At 44.5% G+C, this 20151-nt stretch overlaps 2 protein-coding genes across 2 annotated transcripts in view; one reads left to right on the top strand and one right to left on the bottom strand.

The window, feature by feature from the left end:
- LOC309550266 (uncharacterized protein) overlaps positions 1–20151 on the bottom strand; it is a gene marked incomplete at both ends in the record, with an annotated part of 211727 nt that overhangs the window by 93106 nt on the left and 98470 nt on the right. The window lies entirely within an intron of this gene.
- The window catches only part of LOC309549866 (uncharacterized protein), a gene marked incomplete at its 3' end in the record, with an annotated part of 148965 nt that overhangs the window by 66055 nt on the left and 62759 nt on the right, over positions 1–20151 (top strand). The window contains 3 exon segments of the mRNA XM_082250362.1: positions 12563–12575; positions 13365–13418; positions 13885–13954. Coding sequence (XP_082106488.1) covers positions 12563–12575; positions 13365–13418; positions 13885–13954 — 137 coding nt within the window.

The following is a 20151-nucleotide window of genomic DNA, read 5'->3' as shown; positions in this document are numbered from 1 at the left end:
GTTTCCATTTGATTAAATCCCCACCTCAGACTAAGGTATAAATTTACCCACACAGGACCCCCCACACTACGCAGGGTAAAAGCTTGTTGCAGGCATTCTGACATCATTACATACAACGCAGGACCAACAGTCCCACTTTGCTAGTGAGGATGCCAAGGATCCGCCCACATCCTAAGAGCATCAGAAAAAAAAGACAGATGGAGGGACATGGGGGGGGGGGGAGGAGCTGTGAGGTCAGAGTGATATCATAGGACATATAGACCCTGGAGGAACATTTGGATGGGGAGATTGGAGGGGACCCCTATATGAGGGACCCTCTATATGAGTCTCCTGTGCAAACCAAATCATTGTTCCTGGGTGCCTCCCACTTCTCCTAAAATGAAGAGTGAACTTTGACCTTTACCATACAGAAATCTATCAGGAATGTGTGAAAGTAATCTCTCATGTGATCAGGTGACGTGCGGAGGAACGGAGTGTAAATAGCAGACAATTTTCTCCAGAGCTCCTAATGGTGGGGATGGATTTTGCTGCATGCTGGTGCCAAGCTTACACCCCCCAGGGTCACTGCAGGTGTGGAGAAAAGCTGTGTAAGTGGATATGGAGGAGAGATGAGGAGGAGATCCAGGAATCAGGATAAAGGTCAGGACAAGCAACAGACGAGCGCATCCAAGAGATGAAGCCGGGGTCACTACACAGAAAATCAATCCAAGGAAACAACAGGCAGGACGAGGAATAGCAAGAAGGAGCTCAGAGACAAATGAGAATATTGCTCAGCCAATGGGAGATTATCTCAGCATGACTTACATAATGAAGGAGATGAGGGGGAGGGGAGGTGACCATAGATACATGGAAATTCAGCTGGTTCAGCAGGGATCGCTCACATTTCCGTCCATGTGTGGTCAGCTTTGGAAGCAAGATATATTAATCATCAACTGATCCCCTTGAAGGGGTTAATCTACTTATTACCTCTGCCGCCAGATCCTGCAGTGTCTCCCTCTACGTTCTATGGAACGTCCTCTTTACCTAACACCACTTCCTGTCTGTATTCCATAGAGACTTCCTGTCTGGGTAGAAGTGAGATCACCACTTTGTGGAGCTCAGAGGAACTGCAGCCCTGAGAACCGTCTGGTAGTGTGAACACGGCCTTGTGCTGTGTGTGTATGTACTGTATATCCTTCCCCTTTCTCTCCTCCCTGAGTGTGTATGAAGAGGCGGAGCTCCTGCTGGAACAGCGGTCGGAGGAGGAAGCCGAATCTAGGAGGGAGACTGACAGAAAGCACAGCAGACTTGCAGGAGTGAGCGAGGAGGATCCAGTTCCTTTGCCATCGGATGTGAGGAGAGTGTGAAGGATGTTTGTGACTCTGGTAGCTGAAAAGCTGGGAGTCATATTGCTCTGGTGAGTGGGGAAGCACTACTAAGGGGGCGCCCTCACCATCACGTGTGTAAGAGGTGGAAGAAGGCGTGGCTACACTACAGCTGGCACAGTTTGGAGCATGGAGAACTTTCACACCTTATCAACTTTTCATTAATTTGTGGACTTTTATGGAAAAACAGAACTTTGTTGAAGTAGATGCAAAGTGGAAGCAGTGGACTTGCAGAGAACACTATATTGAGCACAAAATATTGTATGATTACATGAATCTGCACAGGTTTTTACTTTATAGAAAATATAAGATAATGAAGTAGGTGTAAAGTGGAAGCAGTGGATCTGCAGGGAACAGCATCTTGAGCACAAAGCACTTTATGTTGTATATGAATTTGCACATGGATCAGTTTACTTCATTTATTGATAAACACCATAAGATGAATGAAGTAGGTGTAAATCTAGACCTAGGGAACACAAGGGAGGTGGAGTGGGAATCCTCCTATCCTCACAGAGCACCTTCCAGGTTCTCCACTCTCCTCCCTCTCATCATTTGAAGCTCACTGTATACGTCTATTTTCTCCAATCTCCTCTAGAATTGCTGTGATTTATCGCCCCGCTGGACCGGTATTAACTTTCCTTGATGACTTCTCTGCCTGGCTGCCCTACTTTCTCTCTTCTGAAATCCCCACAATCATTCTCAGTGACTTCAACATCCCTGTTAACCACTTGCCTACAGTGCACTTAAACCCCCTTCCCATCCGGACCAATTTTTAGCTTTCAGCGCTCTCACACTTTGAATGACAATTGCGCAGTCATGCTACACTGTACCCATATGAAATTTTTATCATTTTTTTCACACAAATAGAGCTTTCTTTTGGTGGTATTTAATCATCTCTGGGTTTTTAATTTTTTACAAGAAAAAAGAGAAAATTTTGAAAAAAAAAAAAGTTTTTCTTATTTTCTGCGAGTAAATTTTGAAAATAAACACATTTTTCTCCTTCACTGATGTGCGCTGATGAGGCAGCACTGATAGGCTGCACTGATGAGGTGGCGCTTATGGGCACTGATGAGGTGGCACTGATGAGGAGGTACTAATATGCCGCACTGATGAGCACTGATATGCGGCACTGCTGGGCACTGAGAGGTGGCACTGATGGGCGGCACTGATGGGCACTGATAGGCGGCACTGATAGTACGCTGTACCTTGTGGCATTGCCACCAGATATGGTACATCGGTTCTTCCTGACCACAGCCACAAAAGCACAATGGGGACGCCTCGGGTACATAAGTAGCTAGCCGCACCGGCACCATGTACCACCGGAGAAGCACTTTATAGTTTGCCTCTATGATGGAAGTGTTGATTAACGATCTCAAAGCATCCTGGGCCATAAGTTTCCAGTCGTCCAGCTCACTGCTGTCTTGTATATCTGCTTCCCACTGCACCATATAGGTCAACTTAGTAGAAAAGTCTCTCAATATATTATATAGCTCAGATATATGGCTGTTTGACTTATCAAACTTCTGACATAAAAGTTCCATGGGGGACACCGTGACTATATCAGAGTGCTGTGATAAGGTGCGCAAGAAATTCGTGATTTGAGTAAAGCGGAAGGATTCAGACAAAGGCATGGCATATTTCTCAATTAACTTCTGTCTTGTTAAGATACCCCTGTGATCGCAAAAATCTGCTATCTGCTATGCGAATGAGTGCCTCCAGCTGCATCCAAATAGTACGGGATTGGGTAGAGTAAAACTTTGCCAATTGGGCCAATTATGCAGCGTAGTAATATTTCAACATATCTGGTATTCCCAGGCCGCCCCGCCTTCTAGGTGCATACGGCGTACGTCTATTCACCCTAGGCCTCTTTGGGGGAAAAATAAAAGATAGCATTTTACTTTGCAATGTCTTCACTTCAGATCTACACAGTGCTATTGGTAGTGTACAAAACAAATACAACACCTTTGGGAGGATATTCATTTTACCGAGTGTAGTCTGCCAAACCACGAGGGAGGATGAAGCAACCAACTATCCATGTCAGCCAGTAGACGAGTAAAAAGGGGCGGGTAATTTCTGGAATATAGCGTGTGTAAGGACGCTGTCAAGTGTATGACTAAGTAAGGTAATGCCTCTGATTGCCAAATGAAATTGTAGGATTGATTCAGAGTAGAGACCGTCGCCTCCTCAAGAGATATATTCATAACTTGTGACTTAGCTTGGTTCGTTTTCAAGCCCGATATCTTTGCAAATTTTTCAAGTAGTCACATGCACTATATTTAAAGGGATTTTTCTTTTTTTTTTTTTTTCATTTTAAGCATTAATTAAAATCACTGCTCCTTTAAAAATGATGTTTTGTAAAAAAAAAAAAAAAAGGAGAAAAAATAATAAAAAAAAAACACGCACACAGAAATTTCTGGTGTTGGGTGAACACCCAAACGGACGATGTTCAAGCTACTCCCTGTTATTTCTCGCCACGACTACTGCAACTCCCTCCTCATTGGCTTACCTTTACATAGGCTATCCCTCATGAATGCTCCTGCCAGACTCCTCCACCTTACAAACCACTCAGTATCTGCTACCCCTCTCTGCCAATCCCTCCATTGGCTGCCACTCACCCAACAAATTCAATTCACAATACTAACAGTAACTTACAAAGCCACCCACAACTCGGCCCCCAGCTACACCACTAACCTGGTCTCAATATTCCAACCAAATCATCCTCTTCAATCTTCCCAATATCTTCTGCTTTCTAGTTCCCTTGTCACCTCCTCCAGGACTTTTCCCGAGCCTCTCCTATTCTGTTTAACTCTCTACCCCAATCTGTCTGATTATCTATTACTTTATCCACCTTAATTTGTTCCCTGAAAATTCATCTCTTTAAGGAAACCTCTTCTGCCCCCACCGAACAACTGTACTTTTATTTTCTCCATCAGTCTATCCCCACAGTTATTACCTTTTGTATCACTTGACCCTCCCTCCTAGGTTGTAAGCTCTAAAGAGCAGGACCCTCCGATTCCTCCTGTATTAAATTTTATTGTAATTGTACTGTTTGCCCTAACATTGTAGAGCCTGCGCAAACTGTTGGCACTTTATAAATCCTGTATAATAATAATAATAATAATATATGACTGCCTAGTCCAGCCTCTCTCAGCCAGGGTTCCTCCAAAGGTTCCTAGGGGCTCCTTGTCACTTCCTTGGGCTGTATATGGAAGTGTCACCTACCAGCCGTTTCTGGATACTGAAGCTTGTAATCATTGCACAATTTTTTTCATTCGATAGATTTTTTATTCTAATTTTCATTTTAACAAGAGTGCAAAAAAATAAATGAATAAAATAGCAAAGGAAGAAATCCAATTGGTGAGGAAAATGACTTGTCTGGAATGTGGAGGCGGAGTCGGTTATAATTTGTGTGCAATACAATATACAACGTGTTACATTATTATAACAAAGTATTGTAGAAAAGATCACACCATAGAAAATGGGGGAAAGGAGAAAATAAACCCGGATATGAAGGTGACATTTGTGTACGAGGAACACCTTAACAATTATCACCATTTTATTCTCCAGGGCCTCTGCTTTCAGAAAATATATGTTTGGGGGTTTTATCTAATCCTCAGGCCTAAAATCTGCATTTTACCATGTGTGCAAAAATAATGTAAACACAGCTCTGGTATCTATTCAGCGCCAGTTCACACTACCGCGACGCTACTTCCCGGGGCGACCTCCGAGATCGCGGTGCGAGCAGCGCGCCGCGACCTCGGAGCGGCCGCCGCGGACTTCATAACATTGAAGTCTATGGCGGTCGCCTCCTGGTCGCCCCAAAGAAGCTCTGGACCCTTTTTCTAAGTCGGAGCGACTTGTGTCGCTCCTATTAGAACGGGTCCGCAGCTTCCCTATGGGAGGCGACCTGCAGCGACCTGTGAGGCGACCAGGTCGCCTCACAGGTCGCCTTAGTGTGAACAGGGGCTTAATGTGTTCTGTACTCATAAATACATGGGTGTGATCTCAGGGATTTGTATGACCCCCCGCCTGACATAGGAAACTAAGGGGGTCTATGCAAAGAATATGTTGGGTGAGTGTGACAAGCATGTGTCCAGCTGTGACAAATTCTGGCTGTATTCTAATAAACACAGTGATTTCCTATAATCGTCAGCTCCAACTAGTGGCCATAATGAGGTATTAGTTCCAAAATACCTCAATCAGGAAAAATAGTTCAATACCGCATTATGGCCACTAGATGGACCCAAGGATCATAGGAAATCACTGAACAAAATAAAATAAGACCAACATTTGTCATGGATGAATGAATGCTTGTCATATTTGTTCATCTAGTTTATAAAAACTAAACATGTAAGTGAAGTGGTAACTATTGAGCCAATCACTTCATCAAACCACACATAATATCTCCCTTCAAAGGGGAAACAGAAATGATTTACAGAAAATCAAACAGTATAAATATTTTCCAACCAATAACCTCCACCCAGACAAGATATGTAGAAATATAAAGACAAGCGGTGTTACCGCTCGTGCCGCACTCCGCCAAGCCACCCAAACCCACACAGGAGCAAAGGAAAGAAGTTCTCACCTAGTTTATCTCCGAGTTCTCCTTCCCTCCTGTTGGGGGATGGGAGAAGGATGGACTGAAGACAGAGAGACACGCTTTGGGGTCACCACTGGTAAGTAGAGCCTTGAAATGAAGGACATCAACTTCAGAATTTCTGTCTTGTCTGTGTAAAGTTTACTGATAAAGATATATGGGATCTCACAGCTTCTAGCTCTGTAACCCGCTATATCATTATCAGTAACCGTCACATAGACAAGCAAGACATTCTGAAGGTGATTTCTTCATTTCATGGCTCTACTTACCACTCTACACCCCAAAATTTACTCAGCCAATGAAAAGCCAACACGGGACAACATTTCATCCATGTCTTTGGTGATCTCTGATCTCCTTATCAACTGTTTCTTACATGATGAAGATCAGCCATGGAGTATATCTGAGGTGTATATCAGGGTGTACTTCTTCCCCACATGTCCACCAACATTCATATAGAAGACATTTCCCGCACTCAAGGCACTCTCATACACCTCGAGGGTTGTGTGGGATCCCATGATGTACAGGAAGACAGGACTTCAGTGAGGAACAATTCCCTTATTTAGGACAGGAAAGTCACTTCTTTCCTGTGTGAGATCTCTGATGTGTGTTAAGATTGGACTTCTGTGAAAAACATTTCCCACACTCAGGACAAGAATACGGCTTCTCCCCGGTGTGAGTTCTCTGATGTGTGTAAAGATTGGACTTCCGTGAAAAACATTTCTCACACTCAGGACAGGAATACGGCTTCTCCCCCGTGTGAAATCTCTGATGTTTGTAAAGATCGGACTTCAGTGAAAAACGTTTCCCACACTCAGGACAGGAATGTGGCTTCTCTCCTGTGTGAGATCTCTGATGTATGTAAAGATTGGACTTCCGTGAAAAAGATTTTCCGCACTCAGAACAGCAATGTGGCTTCTCCCCTGTGTGAGACCTCTGATGTTTGTAAAGAGAGGACTTCACTGAAAAACATTTCCCACACTCAGGACAGGAATACGGCTTCTCCCCTGTGTGAGATCTCTGATGTGTGTAAAGACTGGACTTCTGTGAAAAACATTTCCCACACTCAGGACAGGAAAACGGCTTCTCTGCCATGTGAGAACTTTTATGCACATTAAAATGGCATTTAAAATGGAAACACTTCCCGCACTCAGTACAGGAAAACCTCTTATCTGCTGGAAGGATGGCACCGTCCCTCACAGTCTGAGGTTCCTCAGGATAAGAGGAATACGATGGTCCCGCACTGTCCCTTACAGTCTGAGGTTCCTCAGGATAAGAGGAATATGATGGTCCGGCACTGTCCCTCACAGTCTGAGGTTGCTCAGGATAAGAGGAATACGATGGTCCGGCACCGTCCCTCACAGTCTGAGGTACCTCAGGATAAGAGGAATACGATGGTCCGGCACCGTCCCTCACAGTCGGAGGTTCCTCAGGATAAGAGGAATACGATGGTCCATCGACACTGTGTGGTGCCGGGTGGACATTTGAGGTAGCCGGGTTTTCTCCTGGACTATACTGTGTGATGTCCTCATCTTCTACTTTACAGTCTGGAGACAAAGTGAGACAATCCTCTGAGGTTTTCCTCATCTCCCGTCCATCTACTAAAATAGAAATAAAAAGATTATTACTAGACATCAGCAGATTGGTTCCCCTAAACCAGGACTCTGCCCACATCAGGCAGCTTTGTCTCTGAGGCTCTTACAATTCCACCCTCAAGGTAACTAGTAAATGGTAGAGGGTGACTAGGTGACCCAGGAGCCACACATCAAGTCAAGACCTGCTGTATGATTGTAAATGGCAGTCTCAGTCTGGACCTACGCCAGGCCACGCCTTGATGTGCGGGACACCTACTCACTATCTACCGATATAAAATGTCCAGCTGGTAGAAAATGGGTGTAACAAAAGAGAATTCATATTATGTGTAAATATAGCAGTGGGTAGAGGGGGGAGAGCAGAAGTCAGGACTATGTAATGTACAGCATAGAGTATATAATGCAGGGGTCAGGAGTATGTAATGTACAATATAAATTATACAGTGTAAGGGTCAGGACTCATAAGTCAGGCACAGCTAGTGAACAGCAGAGTAAGTAACCCCAGGAGAATTGTTCTATCAGAGAGCTTACTTGACCTGGGCATGGGGAAGGAAATCTAAAGCACATATCCCAGGCATTGGGCACTAATCTGCATGATTAGCCCGCAAATCCCTACTAGCACAAATCCCGCCCGACCCCAAAAAAAATTCTCCCCCTAGTACAAATTCCCCCCTTTACCATATCACCTATTCTAGTACAAGCCCCCCAAAATTGACCCTCCTCGCACAAATCCCCTTCTCCCACCCCCTCCAAACACAAATCACCCATGAATCACCACTTCTAGCACACACCCAAATGTCCTTTCCTATAACAATTCTTAGCCCCCCGCTGCTCCTTAAATTCCTCCTCGCAACACAGATCCCTTCCCACAGCAATTTCCTTGTGGTGCCCCCCCCCCCCCACCTCGCATGATACCACAGTGCCCAGGGCAGCCATCCCTCCTGCCCACCCCTTGTCCTGACCCTGACCCCAGGTGCCTAGATCTAGTAACTCCTCTGGTGAAAATGAACATTTTGCTGCCAGCTGAACCCCAGAATCTCCATAAATCCAGTCTAGAGACATAAATTGTGTCTGCAGCACAGAGAAGGAAGATTATCCGAGAGAAATACAGGAATACAGGACGGGGAACACAGCTCAGGAAAGTGACCAGGGTATTACAGGCTGATATCACCCAGTCCCCGCCCTACTCTGGACCAATCAGTGAGCAGTATGGGTGGAGGAATGTATTTAGTGTTAATGACCCACCTGTGCTGATCTCTGTAGGAGTGTCCTCCTCTATAAATGTCCCCGTTATTCCATCCTCCTCCATAGACTGCTGATCATCCCTCACATACCTCTCTTCTTCTTCTGCTTTAACCTCAAATTCTATATCGATTGGATCTCCACTCTAAACCAAGAAAATAATAGAAGAGGTCATCTGTAAAACATAAGCTTCAATATTGTGACATCACATTTAAAAAAATCACTTCAATGAGTCCATGTTCTAGATGTTCCGTCCCACCAACCTTGTAACAGTGAGGGATGGTGTGACCTTCCTGTGTGGAATCCCGGGAATACAGAGGACGGGGACATCTCTCTGGTGGGTTCCTGGTATTAGGTGGCTCCATCATATCCTTGTGTCCTTCTGAAAACTCCTTCATCACTCCATACTCCTCATCCTCCTCTTTATACTCTTCTTTAACATCAATATTATCATCCCCGAGGTTTTCACTCTGAATATATAATAAAACATTCATTGAAACAAACATGCTGTGTATAAATCAGAACCACCAATACTTGTCAATCATCTACCTGATGATGGTGAGGGATGGTGTGATCTTCCTGTGTGGAATCCCGGGAATACAGAGGACGGGGACATCTCTCTGGTGGGTTCCCATTACTGGATCCATCTGTAGGAAACACACACACTGACTGAATACATTGTTTCTATGTGTTTATCAGATGATGGGGGATCTAGGTGGACCCTCCGTACTGCTCTATCCTTTACAATAAAGTCTCCTCTTACCCGGTGATGTGAGGGGCGGCTGATTCTCCATCATGATGTCCTTGTAGAGATCCTTGTGTCCTTCTAAATACTCCCACTCCTCCATGGAGAAATAGACAGTGACATCCTGACACCTTATAGGAACCTGACACACACAATGATACAGTCACCATCCAGACACATCCCTTGTCTGTTACTGGATAATGTCCCAGAATTCCCAGCACCGCTCACCTCTCCTGTCAGCAGCTCCGTCATCTTCTTGGTGACTTCTAGAATCTTCTGCATGTTGTGTCTCTCAGGTTTTAGGGAGTCACATGGAGGCACTGTGATGGTCATATGATCACCTGACTTCAGAAGAGGAAATCTCTGTATTGAGGAAGCAATAGGAATATCATGTTAGAATCCCAGAATCCTCCTCACCTCTCTGGTCAGGTCTGTGTTTTATTAATAGAGATAAGAGTGATGTCATGTGACTTCCCAGAATCCTCCTCACCTCTCCGGTCAGGTCTGTGTTTTATTAATAGAGATAAGAGTGATGTCATGTGACCTCCCAGAATCCTCCTCACCTCTCCGGTCAGCAGGTAGATGATCTCCAGGGTGAGGTTTAGTATCTTCTCAGTCATGTGACTCCGGTCCTCCTCCATCCTCATTGGTGCCATCATTTGATCTATACAGGTCTCTTTGTAGATATATAATTTTGGGAAATTAAAATAAGAATTATTTGGATGGTATTGGTCACAATAATAGGATGGGGATGTGAGGGTGGTAATAGGAAAGTTGCTGTACATTTAAGAACTACTCTCCCCATGAGAATACATTTAATCTGGACTGTTTCGGGTTTGTTACATCTTGGAGGACCTTGGACCCTCTTAGCCTGCCAGATCAGAATTTCCCTTTTCTCTGTTGGATTTGTTTGGTTTCTGAGCTGGTTTGCAGCTGAAACAGAACTCCTCTAAGAACAAGTGCTCACCAACGAATGAAGGAATTCCCTTCTTCATCTTACATAATATTCCAGAACAAATCACATGACCAGTGGGACAATAAGATGGTTAAGATTGCCAGTTCTGTAAGGTCTGAAAAATAAGTGCAGGTGGGGTGGGAGGACAATCATAGACCCCCCTCTGTCCCTCAGAGTCCAGTGAGCCCTCCAGCCCCCTATTCCCTCAGAGGCCTGAAGCCTGACTACCCCCTCAAGGCTCTCAGAGTCCTTCAGATACATTACACTTTCAGAGGCCCCTTAAGTCTTCCAGCTTCACTAAACCCTCACATCACCTCAGCTCCTCTACTTCCCTCAGAGCCCTCAGTATTTTCCTCCCTCCGACACCAATGATGGAACATATTCTTCATGGCAGGCTGGGAAATGTTTTCTTCCTCCTGACCAGCAATGTAAGGGGCTCTATGCTCCATACTCCTGACCCCTGCACTCCATCATTGTGTTGGCTGCGTATTGTAATGATTGCCCATTGGCTGCCTGTGTAGTGTAATAATTGTCCTTTGTAGGCCATGTATGGTCAGGATTAGAGATGTACTCAGGTGTGTTCCAGTTCACATATGCCCGACCCCGCCAGGAAGCCGACACTGCAATCCACTAATCACAGGCAGTGAGACATTTACTGATCTGTGCACCTGCGGATCGGGAAATCTCTCACTGTCTGTCATTAGCGGAGTGCAGTGTCGGCTTCCTGGCGGGATCGGGCATGTGCGAACTCGAACGCGTCCGAGCCCATCTCTAGTCAGGATGGTCATTGTATTGTCTATTTTATTGTAAGTGCTGTTTGTTTAGAAGAACATATTACTAGAATGTATCTCCAAAATGAAGAGAATGTTCCGGTGTAACGTTAAAAAACCATACCCCGTGGAGAAACCATACCCTCGTCACTTCCGGGCTGAAACAGCTGAGCAGCGCAGCAGTGCGCATGCTCAGAGTCCCGGATACGTGATTGAACATTAAAGAATTAGACAAGTGCGCATGCTCGGTGGGCATGAAATTCTCACGGCACTGTGTCTAATGTAAAACTTGCGGCGCTTACATTAAAACAGCTCATCTGAAACGTAAATCATCTCCGCTCTTCGCCCTGTCACTGCCCTGATCTCCGGTAATAAATATAAAAGCGGTGGCGGGTGTATGTGATGTAAATGTGACGGCGATCGTGGCTCCGTGATCCGCTTTTATATTTATTACCGGAGATGAGGGCAGTGACAGGGCGAAGAGCGGAGATGATTTACGTTTCAAATGAGCTGTTTTAATGTAAGCGCCGCAAGTGTAACTACCGTGAGAAATCCATACCCTCCGTAGCGGAACCGGAAGTGACGAGGGTATGGTTTTCTCACGGGTATGGATTTTTCACGGAACACCGGCCCCGAAAGTAGGGAAATGATTTGACCCTGAAGGGGTTACTCTAGGTTTCCACACTATATATGTGTGTATCATCATCTGCTGGAGATAAAAGAGGTCACAGTGACTATGGAGGAAGAGGACGGACATGACGGGGGGGGTTACTGGGTGTAAATAGAAAATAAGATCTTATTACCTCCTCTGCTGCCACTTCCAGCAATGTCTTCTCTCTACTTCCTCCCCACTCACCCGGAACTTCCTGTCTGTATTCCATAGAGACTTCCTGTCTGGGTAGAAGTGAGTTCACCACCTTGTGGAGCTCAGAGGAACTGCAGCCCTGAGAAATGTCTTGCAGTGTGAACACGGCCTTGTGCTGTATGTGTATGTACTAGTGATCGACCGATATCGGTTTTCGTTGCCAATACCGATATTTTGCCGATCGCATATCCGTATTGGCCGATATTTTCACACATGTAAAATTTTGCCCAAAAAACACAAAATTCAACACAAATATCCAAAAGCGCTGAAGAAGAAGGCCGTGGTGAGAATCTCTGGTAAGTCAATATGTGGAATAAATGTGCCAAAAGATGTGGATGTGTGTGTGGGGGGGGGGGGGGGGAGGGTGTTCACAGCCTTTGGAACTTCCTTTAGAATTAGTGATTAGATTATATCCTCTTTGTCTTCTTGTTCTAGACACAGCTGATGGGTGCCAAGCGGTGGTCTGCTTGGTAAAGAAGGGAAGGAGGAGGATGGCAATCCTGCGATATTTGGCCCCAGGGAGTGAGTCATTGGAGCGACTCTGAATTATTGATGGTAAGCAGAAGCATGTTAATTTTAGAAATGTTCATTTGAAATCACTTTGGGGGTATTGTGGAGCCTAAATAATGTTTTTATATTTTTTGGTTTTAAATTTGGCTTCTTTGGTATAAAACACTTCTGTCTGAACAGTTTGGGAGCAAAATGGTGACAGTCAACTACTCTTGAGGGGAGGTGTACCAGCAATGTTTTGAAATACTCTGAATTGTATGGTACTGTAAAAAGTGGTGTGATTTGGCCAGGTAGGATTCACTAGCTGGGCACAAAACACAGCTCACTGGGAAATGTTTAGAAACTATTCTGAATAACCTGCTTTCAGATCAGCTTTGTGGAGCTCGGACTAATGTGATTGCATAGTGAGCACATAATATTCAGGCTGCTTCAAGTGACCTGAAAGTGGGAGCCACTACATTCTTTAGTGTGGGGGACGGGTATGGGGGGCACCATAGTGGATGGACAGTGACCTCCTGTTTATAAACATGCCCAATGAATCTCATTGATGTCATTGCTCCTGTATGTACCGCCTGCCCTAAGTAAATGTCCAATGGACATTCCCTAATGCATTCCTAGCTTTGCCTTAAAAATTGTAGGGGCATTGAGTATATTGCTACCATGTGGAGAAGTAGCTGGATATTTGTGTCCTAAAATTGTGTGTAACTTGTGCTGTTTTTATCTGTAGAGACCAGCGATGATGAGGAGGAGCAGCAGGAGGCTCATCCACCTCAGGCCCACTGTAAGTACTTTGACTGTGAATGTGTTCTGTGTCTTTGTTCTAAGTTGGAGGGCTGCATTTTTTATTGTATGTTTTCTCTTTTGTGGTTTATGTAGCTTCAGCGATGGGTGAGGAGATGGAGGAGGAGATGGAGGAGGGCGAGAAAGGAAGAGGAGATGGAGGAGGAGATATCTGAAGAGAGGGGCGAGGAGGACACCTTCCCTCAAGCTTAATGTAAGAACCCTCCATGTGTTTGTGTCTTCTTTGGGTCCCTGTTTAAACTGGAAGGGCTGCAATGTTTGTTTGTCTTGGTTTTGGTTGATGTAGCAGCAGACATCTATGATGTTGGGGAGGACAGGGGAAAAGGGGAGGCTGCCCCCCCCCCCCCCAGCCCACTGTAACTACCTTCAATGGGTTGGCCTACTTTCTGTTTCCCTTTTTCAAATTGCTGTTCTTAAATGATTGTATTTTTTCTTTATGTTTCTAGTATCTGCCATGTGGTCACCCCGTGGGGAGGAGAAGGCCATGGAGGAGAGGAGGCTCCCTTCAGGCACACTGTAAGTACATTCAATGGGATTCTCACGTGTAATGTGTGTGCTAGGGTGATGTGTATATGTGCAAATGTAAGTTTGTGGATGATCCAGTGTATTTTAGCTAGACGTGACAGCCAGGAAGGTTGAAGTGGAGTTTGACATGGAGAATTGTGAAAGTCAAGGATAGAGAATATCCTATCAGGGCCATCTAACAATGACCACTAATGGCAAATTTATTTTGGGCAACACAGTCAGTGTGGAGAGGGTAGTGGTTAACTTTCCCGATTTGATTGTTCTTTATAAACATCAAAAAAGGAGATGGTCAAAACACTTTGATGTTGTTGGTGCCTCAGCCATACCTTTTCAGAGAACCACCTTCAGCACAGAAGCATGGAGTACATATCTTTAAGGCTACATGGTAAAGGGAGGTGCTGCGCTAGAAACAAAGTGAGTATATATCAGTCCAATAAGACAATAGGTCCATCCATCCACCAGGGTCAGCTGTTGAGGCAAATAGGTGCTACCACCACCAGATCCCCTCCAACCACACTGCCTCTTACCGTCCTGTTATTATATATATATAGATAGATGTACAATTGGCTTACCAGTAGACAATCTCCAAATAGACAAACTCTCAGATCAGCTGGGATAATTGGCGATTTTATTTTGAATCAGCTGTGAATGCTGTCACTTGGTAAACGCTTGAATGCCCCCACTTCACAGGCATGTCCAATCATCTCAGCTGCATGTACTTATCACTAATTCTACCACCATTTAACAATCCGTAGACATAAAAAACACCCCCAACAACAGAACTTATGTGATGATGGTCGGACTAGAACCCATGACGTATCAGTCAGTCATTCACTATTGAATTTAATGATTATTTTAACTAATTTAAATTTAGGGACACAATCTAGGGACACATTTAACCACTTGATCACCCACACTGTTAACCTCTTCCCTGCCAGTGTCATTTTTACAGTAACAGTGCATATTTATAGCACTGATTACTGTAGTAATATCACTGGTACCCCCAAAAGTGTCAAAAATGTCAGTTAGGGGTTTGATCTGTCCGCCGCAATGTTGAAGTCCCGCAAAAAATTGTAGTAATTTTTTCCCTATGGGCGTGATTCTAACTGTCAGGGGCCGTGGCTTGTGAAGTCATCACAGAGACATACGATCCTACATAGCAGGATCACATAGCCTCTGTGATCACTTCAGTGAGAATGACAGACGGCTGTGTTTACATCAGCTGTCTGTCTTTCTTCCTCTGCTGCAGGAGATCGCGAGTGACCGGCGGCCATCGGAGTCGCCGGTCACATGCACTGCCTCCGCAGCTAACGAGCGGGGGCGGGAGCGCTCTTCCGGCAGCGCACGATCACCTTCTAGCTCCACCAAGGCGAGCGCCATACATGTACGATGCTTTGCCTGGGAGCGCCAGCCTGCCGCAGTATATCTGCGGCGACTGGGGCTAAAGTGGTTAACGCGGCGAGAAAAAATAGAACTGGAGCAGTGCAATTCTTTCAGCTTAGTGAATTACTCCCCCCCCCCCCCCCGTGTCCGACAGTCCGCCGCAAATATCGCAGTCCTGCTATACGTCGTTGATCACCGCCATTACTAGTAAAAATATATATCCCATAGTTTGTAGACGATATAACTTTTACACAAACCAATCAATATACACTTATTGGGATTTTTACCAAAAATATGAAGCAGAATATATATTGATGAAGAAATTTGATTTTCTACATTTCTTTTTATTGGATGTTTTAAATCAGAATGTAAAAAATATTGTTCTTTTTTTCAAAATTTTATTTTTTTGTTTATAGCGCAAAAAATAAAAACCTGCAGAGGTGATCAAATACCACCAAAAGAAAGCTCTATTTGTGGGGAAAAAGGGACATCGATTTTACTTGGGTACAGCTTTGCATGACCGCAAAATTGTCCCTTAAAGTAACGCAGTGCCGTATCACAAAAAATGGCCTGGTCATGAAGGGGGGTAAATCTTCCAGGAGGATAAGTGGTTACTAATGCCTGGAAAGCTTGGTCATGGAAAGATTTGTCAGGACGCCTGAACCCTCCTAGGACAGCCTAGGATGAATGTGTTCCCCCTTCCCACAGAAAGATTGGTCTCTTGTACAAGGTCACGTCAGGTTATGTGTCGGTTATCCAGAATCAGGCTTTCCACGTGCTGAATGATCACAGGAATCACTGCTGGGGGCTGGAAACCGCCACGGCCGGGATCCTCACTGACTGACGTCTACACCAATCAAATCTCTTCCTGCGGCTGAGCGTCTCATCACCGTACTGTGCTTGAAGTCTTCTGTAGATATCTGCGGGTTTTACATCTTCCTTCACAAGAACCTCCATCAGCACACGCTGTTCCACGCACGCACTAACACTGTTATCTGCCATCCTGAATAACGCTCCCTGGACTGCCCGCCACATGTGCCCCACCCATCAGTAATAGGACATTACTTACTAGGGCATGTAGTACCGCCACGCTACCATTCCTTTTTATACCTGTAATATGAAAAGTCACAGTTTGACGTGAATGGCCCTCATAGCGCAATACTGCATTATGGCCACTAGATGGAGCCAAGGAAATCAGTGTATGAAATAAAATACATCCAATATTCATCCCAGCTGGGCGAATGCTGGTCACATTCATTCAACTAAATAGACCTGTAAGTGTTTGAGAAATCTTACACCACAAAATGTACTCAGCCAATGAAAGGTAATGACTCCATTTTTATTTTTCTACTGCTATCAATGGCCAACACGGGATAACACTTCATCCATATCTTTGGTGATCTCTGATCTCCTTCTGAAGTGTTTCTTACATGATGAAGATCAGCCATGGAGTATATCTGAGGTGTATATCAGGGTGTGCTTCTTCCTCACATGTCCATTAACATTCATATAAGAAGACATTTCCCACACTCAAGGCACTAATACACCTCCAGGGTTGTGTGGGATTCCTGATATACAGGAAGACAGGACTTCTGTGAGGAACAATTCCCTCACTCAGGACAGGAAAGTGGCTTCTCGACCATGTGACATCTCTGATGTCTGTAAAGATCGGACTTCTGTGAAAAACATTTCCCGCACTCAGGACAGGAATATGGCTTCTCCCCCATGTGAGATCTCTGATGTCTGTTAAGATCAGACTTTTTTGAAAAACATTTCCCGCACTCAAGACAGGAATACGGCTTCTCCCCCGTGTGAGATCTCTGATGTGTAACAAGGTTTGATTTTTGTACAAAACTTTTCCCACACTCAGAACATGAAAGTACCTTCTTCCCAGTGTGCAATCTCTGATGTCTGTAAAGATCAGACTTCTGTGAATAAGATTTCCCGCACTCAGGACAGCAATGTAGCTTCTCCCCTGTGTGAGACCTTTGATGATTGACAAAATATGTTTTTGTTGCAAAACATTTCCCACACTCAGGACAGGAATACGGCTTCTCCCCCGTGTGAGATCTCTGATGTGTGTAAAGATTGGACTTGTCTGAAAAACATTTCCCGCACTCAGGACAGGAATACGGCTTCTCTCCTGTGTGAGACCTTTTATGCACATTAAGACGGCATTTAAAACGGAAACACTTCCCGCACTCAGTACAGGAAAACCTCTTATCTGTTGGAAGAAAGGCACCGTCCCTCACAGTCTGAGGTTCCTCAGGATAAGAGGAATATGATGGTCCGGCACTGTCCCTCACAGTCTGAGGTTCCTCAGGATAAGAGGAATACGATGGTCCGGCACCGTCCCTCACAGTCTGAGGTTCCTCAGGATAAGAGGAATACGATGGTCCGGCACCGTCCCTCACAGTCTGAGGTTCCTCAGGATAAGAGGAATACGATGGTCTGGCACCGTCCCTCACAGTCTGAGGTTCCTCAGGATAAGAGGAATACAATGGTCCGGCACAGTCCCTCACAGTCTGAGGTTCCTCAGGATAAGAGGAATACGATGGTCCATCTACACTGTGTGGTGCCGGATGGACATTTGAGGTAGCCGGGTTTTCTCTTGGACTATACTGTGTGATGTCCTCATCTTCTACTTTACAGTCTGGAGACAAAGTGAGACAATCCTCTGAGGTTTTCCTCATCTCCCGTCCATGTACTAAAATAGAAATACAAAGATTATTACTAGACATCAGCAGATTGGTTCCCCTAAACCAGGACTCCGCCCACATCAGACAGCTTTGTCTCTGAGGATCTTACAATTCCCCCCTCAAGGTAACTAGTAAACGGGTCCTCTGATCTCCTACCAGTTCATTTCTTTATTCATGGACCTTAGTCAGAGAGTGAGGAAACAACGAGAACTGTCTTTTATAGGAGTGACAGTGATGAGGGGATTATAGGACGAGTGTCCCCTCCCCCTCTATCACTCATTGCCATCTTCCCAACACAAGAAGTCCTGCACTTCCTTATTTAGTCCATGATTTAGTCATGAATAACAGCGGGGCTGAGCCCCACCAGAGGTCAGAGAGTGAGGATGGGGGGAGAACAACCAAAGATGAAGACTGGATTGATCCTGAAGACCACCATCATTGGGTTACTGACTCCTCCCTCATTACCACTTTCTGTTTAAGGTTCCAAAGTTGGAGGATTTTATCTCATTATAATCAGCATGTAAAAGTCTGTCCTCCAATCAAATCATCAGATATAAAATGTCCAGCTGGTAGAAAATGGGTGTAACAAAGGAGAATCCATATTATGTGTATATAGCAGTGGGTAGAGGGGAGAGAGCAGAAGTCAGACGTCTGTAATGTACAACATAGAGTATATAGTGCAGGGGTCAGGAGTATCTAATGTACAACATAGGGTATATAGTGCAGGGGTCAGGAGTATATAATGTACAACATAGAGTATATAGTGCAGGGGTCAGGAGTATGTAATGTACAATATACAGTATATAGTGCATGTTGCAGAGTGCGATCACTGGGTGCAGCGGAGTCTATTCAGATCAGACATTGTAGAGTAAAAGGAACTGGCTTCTTTATTGGAACATAACCACAGAGAGCAAAGATGTCACCTTCTCATATTGAGAAAACACAGACAGGAAGAGATAACCAACGAGCACAGTACAGTGTACAGGAAATTACAACACATCATAGAAAATGCATAGCATATCACTGAGCATTAGCGACATCTAGTGTCCTATTCATGAACTGCAGCAGGTAAAAGGCTAAGTTTTAAAGTTCTTGTATCTCCAACAGTGCAGGGGTCAGGAGTATGTAATGTACAACATAGAGTATATAGTGCAGGGGTCAGGAGTATGTAATGTACAACATAGTGTATATAGTGCAGGGGTCAGAAGTATGTAATGTACAACAGAGTATATCGTGCAAGGGTCAGGAGTATGTAATGTACAACACATTGTATAAGATACAACAGATACAGAAAAAGAAATTGCCCAGTGGGACTTTAATTGAGGAGGACTCAATAGTCATTATTGCTCAATGCGTCTGATTTATTAATTAAAACCATCATACAAAATATTGCAGCATAAAATATATTCATATCTGAGTATATACATCAATCCATAAACGTGATGATGCAAATTATTAATAAAACATGACATGGCAGTATCAGTATGCACATAAATACATCTTGTACGCTGAACTCGACGCGTTTCATGGGTCGCATCGCCCACTCATCAGGAGTATATGTATAAGAGCATGTCTGAAAAAAATGTAATGAATGTTGTTAGTTAACATGCAGAATGGATGGCTAGTGGAGTATGGAGACTCAAAACCACACATTGCTCACACCACGCATTGCTACACCAACACCCCTCACATCGCTCCGATGGAGACTTATCCTTACACATCCCCTTTCCTAGCACTTATCCCACTTTTCCTGCCTTGTCTAAATTCTCTATATCTCTTTCATTGTCTTTATATTTCTTGGCCCATATCTACGTCTCTACATGCTGACTATACATTAATACTTTTATTTGCCAGCTATCATCTAGGATAATATAGCTGCATATGCATTTACACTCACATTTATATTTTCCATGTAGAGACCGCTCATTCTGAAATACATAACATTTCATATATACAAGATACATCCTCATCCGGTGTCTGGTATAGCATTTTTGGGTCCTGCTCCGTCAGCTCCCTTTTCGGACATATTGGCTGCTGCCATATGGCAACATTGTTTCCAAGCAAGGTGACGGGGTTACTATGTGAGTATGGTGTCTCCCCACTTGG

The sequence above is a fragment of the Pelophylax lessonae genome (assembly GCF_965119305.1).
Source record: "Pelophylax lessonae genome assembly, chromosome: 3".
Taxonomy (NCBI): Eukaryota; Metazoa; Chordata; class Amphibia; order Anura; family Ranidae; genus Pelophylax; species Pelophylax lessonae.
The sequence above is the reverse complement of the archived record's forward strand: the minus strand, read 5'-3'. Positions and strand labels throughout refer to the sequence as shown.